The sequence below is a fragment of the Bison bison genome, unplaced genomic scaffold, assembly GCF_000754665.1.
Source record: "Bison bison bison isolate TAMUID 2011002044 unplaced genomic scaffold, Bison_UMD1.0 scf7180017845777, whole genome shotgun sequence".
NCBI lineage: Eukaryota > Metazoa > Chordata > Mammalia > Artiodactyla > Bovidae > Bison > Bison bison.
Genome location: NW_011476350.1, coordinates 3167 through 7252, shown reverse-complemented (window position 1 = coordinate 7252; position 4086 = coordinate 3167). Strand labels below are relative to the sequence as shown.

General features: G+C 63.4%; 1 protein-coding gene across 1 annotated transcript; it reads left to right on the top strand.

The window, feature by feature from the left end:
• The first annotated feature begins 21 nt into the window (after positions 1 to 21).
• On the top strand, positions 22 to 1280 carry DNLZ (DNL-type zinc finger). The gene is made up of 2 exons (XM_010837169.1): positions 22 to 287; positions 1016 to 1280. The coding sequence occupies exons 1-2, from the start codon at positions 22 to 24 to the stop codon at positions 1182 to 1184; spliced, it is 435 nt and encodes a 144-aa protein (XP_010835471.1). The 3' UTR covers positions 1185 to 1280.
• Positions 1281 to 4086: the final 2806 nt, after the last annotated feature.

The following is a 4086-nucleotide window of genomic DNA, read 5'->3' as shown; positions in this document are numbered from 1 at the left end:
CCTTCCGGAGGTGGGGCAAAGATGGGGCGGGGCCTTCCAGAAGGGGTGGGGCTATCACTTGGGGTGACAGATTCTTCCGGAGGTGGGGCTAAGCCTTCGGGGAGGGGCGGGGCCGTGTGGAGGGCCTCACTTTGGAGTCTCCCCAAGGTCTGTGGGACCAGGTCCTCGAAGCGGATCTCCAAGCTCGCCTATCACCAGGGTGTGGTCATTGTGACTTGCCCGGGCTGCCAGAACCACCACATCATCGCCGACAACCTGGGCTGGTTCTCAGACCTGGATGGCAAGAGGTGAGGCCTGCCTGGGCAGGGCTGAGGACAGAGGCCTGTATCCCCCGGGCTAGCCTGGTCCATCCTGAGTCTGTGGCCCCACCCACCGTCCCTGGGGCACCGCCCTTCTAAATGAGATTACAGAGCCCAGCTTCCTTGTCAAGAAATGCATGGTTGAACTTGAAATTCAGATGAACCATGATAACTTTTTGGTGGAAGCATGCCCCAAGTATGCGATCTTCTGCCCTAGGCCATCCCCCTTTGGCCCTGCTTCACTGCCTGACCTCTGCTCTCAATACCAGCCTCAGAGGCAGCAGGACCTGGTGACATGTCCCCCTACCCCCAACAGGAGGGATCAGACTAGGTTGACTCTTAAACAGCTTACCTTTCGCTTTGTGGTTCCTTCCTTGACCCTACAAGGCGCTCCTTCCTAAGTATCTGCTATGGGGTGGGGGTCCTAGCATGCACATTTCTGTCCTCTCTGAGGCTGGCAGGCTGCACCAGATGGGGCAGATGTGAGCTAGTGTGGTCCGGGGCTCTGGTCCTGCAGGTCAGCCTCGCCCCCTTGTGGAGAGCAGTGTTCAGTGAGGGGCGGCGCGCAGTGAGGGACTGTTCAGGGGCCTCTTGACCGGGTGGTCCTGATGCCACACCAGTGCAGGACCCACACACTTGAGCTTGGCCTGGGGTGCCCTTGAGGGCCCGAGACGCAAAACGGCCAAGAAGCGTTACAGCACCTCCCTCTTTCTCAGGAATATTGAAGAAATCCTGGCAGCCAGAGGGGAGAAGGTACGCCGAGTGGCTGGCGATGGGGCCCTGGAGCTCCTTTTAGAGGCTGCGGGGCCCCCCAAACCCACCACTGCTGCGGAAGGGGCTGAGGACCAGGATCCCACCCAGCCCAGCAAGACGGAGGCTAGCTGACCCGTCTTCTGCCTTGGAGAAGGGTGCTCCAGCCCTGGGCTACTCTGGACGTGCCTGTTTTCCATCAATAAACAGACTTCACTGCAGAGGCTGGGACCTGGGGCTCTCCTGTCATCCCTGCCTCTGGAGTCAGAGTGAGTCACAAGCACGCTGGAGGCCGCATCTGAGTGGGAGGGCTGGATGTTGCAGTCTGAGCCCTACCCCACCCCCACCCCCAGGGCTGCACTGTGTGGCCTTGGGCAGGTCTCTTTGCCTCTCTGAGCCTCTGTCTTCCTATTTTCTGATGAAGATGCTCACAGTGCCACCTCGTCAGGAGTTACAGAAGGAAAGACAGGACTCAGGCACAGGGTGGGTCAGCCTTGCCCCAAATGCCAGGACCCAACCGTGATGGCCAGTTAGCCACTGTTCTCCCTGAGGGGCAGAAGCCCCACCATGGGTCCTGTCCCTCTGGCCTTACACAGGAGGCCCCACAGGTCCTTCTGTGCCACCTAGACGCACCTGTGAGCCGGTGCCAACCTCAGCCTTGACCCTTGGCTATCAGCCAAGCAACGTCAGCCAACCAGGCTGCTCACTGTGGCCACAGACAAGCTGGACAGCTGTGGTGGCGAGCGGTTTGGGGGCTGGGGCTGCCGTGTGCTTGTCCCCCCGCCCCCAGGCTGTGTGATTTGTCTCCCAGCCTAGCTTGACTGCTTTCTCAGGATGTTCCTGTGTTTATGAAAGCGTGTTTATTTCCAGAAGTGTTCTGGGCTGTGTGACCTTCAGCATTAATCACCAGCCACAGTCTTACCGGATCCCCACAGGATCCGAGCTCCTGACAGCCGCCCCCGTGGGCACGGGCCTGGGCATTGTTCTCTGGGAGCTGGCAGCCCATGCTCTGTCTTGATTACCCACCCTGTCCTTCCCGTGGCGAACAACCCCCTATTATCCTGCCCAGAACCTCCTGTGACATTTGCGGAGTCAGTCCTGGAGGCTGAGCCAGCCCCCGGGCCTGCTTCTCCACAAAGGCCCTGAGGGATCTCTGGCCTTGGAGCAGCAGCGTGGGGGCAGGGCTTTGCTGCCCACGGAGGGTTGGGGGCCAATCTGGGGAGGCCCAGGGAGCCGACTGGACGGTGAGAGCGCACAGCATCCCAGGAGTGCCCCCAGCACAGACCTTCCTTCCCTGGGAAATTTGGACGTGTTTGCTTGCCATGCCCTTTCCTGTCTGCCTTCCGACCCTGAGCTCCTCGGTCTGAGCCTGGAGGGCAGGGCAGGCCCTGGGGACAGTAGGGCACATGCACCCAAGGCAGGCTCCGGACAGCTCGTGGTGGCCCCCGCGCCCAGAGCCACTGAAAGCCTCCGCACCGGCGGGCAGGCGTGTTGGTCCTGTCTCACTGTGCTTCCCCCCCGGAAACCCCAGGAAAAGCCCCTGCCCTTTTCCTCCCCCCGCCTCCTGACTGACCCCGGCACCCCCACCCCCCCCCCGGGTGGCCTGTGAGCATCAGCGGCTCCGAGCAGCCTTGTCCCCGGTCACTGGCCTCACCACAGTCTGGTCACTGCCACCCTGCTGTCCCTTCGCAAGGCGCCTGGCTCTCTCCCCTTCCTCACCCCAGGCCAGGACCTTCTCCAAAGCCTCAGTTAGGTTTCCCGCCTTGCAGGCTGATTCTTTACCAGCTGAGCCACCAGGGAAGCCCCAAAGCATCACACTAGGGAGTCGAGTGTCTGGGCCACCCTCTGGTGGTCCTGTAATCCTCCAGGTGTGGTCTGGATGTAGAAAGCCTCTGAGGACAGCTGGCTTGGGAATGCTGGCTTCCAGGCCATCAGACAACCTTGTTCCTGCAGGACTGCCCAGAGCCTTCAGCGTTCTGATCTGGCTGGGAGCTGCTGAGATTCGGTGCCCCTGTGTTCCTGCTGGCCGAGTGCCAGGCTTCCTGGGCACTGAGAACTCTCTGGGAGTGAGGGAGGGCTCGCCTTTCCCCGTGGGGGCCTCGCCATCCCCCTCCCTGCATTTTCTCCTCCATCAGAGTGTTCTGACCCCACCCTGCAGGCTCTGCCCACACTTTCCCCTCCAGCCCGGTTCCTCCTAGCCGACCCCAGCCTCCCCACCCCTATGGGTGCCCCCCTTGCTGTCCAGCCTGCTGTGGCCAGTGTAGGGGGGCAGGGAGCAGCAGGTCACCGGGCTGAGGGGAGAGGCCTCTCGTGCCCGCTCCCCGGTCCCCAGGCCGGTTTCCTCAGTGGCGCCTTCCCAGGCCGCTTCGCCAGGCTGGCCTCTGCGGTGGGGGGCGTGGTGTCGGGTCTGCTGACCTCCCTTGCTCTGAGGTGGCCGTCGGGTGCTGGGCAGATGGGCCACAGCTCTGCAGGCTGCTGGAGCCTGGATGGGAGCGGCCAGCCCCTGCCTGGGAGCAGTCAAGATGGAGCCACAGCACCTGGTGGGCTGGCTGGTGCCCCCGAGGCTCGGCCGGGCACCATGCTGCTGGCGTCCGAGGCTCGGGTGCTCTGCTGAGTGGGCGGTCTGATCAGGCCCACCTGCCTGTCTGCCCACCATGCAGGTGGGCACTGGGGTGGCTGTACCAGGCTGGCACCACCTGGTGGTCTGGGGCCCTGTCTGGGGCGGGGCCTCCTGCTGGCGCACTCTGCCGTTGCTGCTGCCTGCACTGAGCGGGTGGCCGGGCAGGCCTGCTGCCGTGGCCACGCCCGTGGGGAGAGGGCTCCTCTCTCCGCAAGGCTGGGGTGCAAGACCGTCCTGTCCTAGCTCCCGCCTCCTGTGGTCCTGGCACCCACAGCTTCAGATGTGGCCAGAGGAATGGATGCTGTTCCAGGTCCCTGCCGGTGCCCCTCTGAGTGCCGGGCTCCAGTGCCCAGGGGTCTGGTGTTCCCCCCTCCCACGAAGCCTCCTGGACGCAGCCTGGGACCCCTCGGGCTCCCC

What these genes read in the sequence shown, in the direction of transcription:
- DNLZ (XM_010837169.1), top strand. Translation starts at nt 22, where the DNA reads ATGGGGCGGGGCCTTCCAGAAGGGGTGGGGCTATCACTTGGGGTGACA. An exon ending in TCAGACCTGGATGGCAAGAG is followed by an intron (nt 288 to 1,015) that starts GTGAGGCCTGCC and finishes CCTCTTTCTCAG; the next exon opens with GAATATTGAAGAAATCCTGG.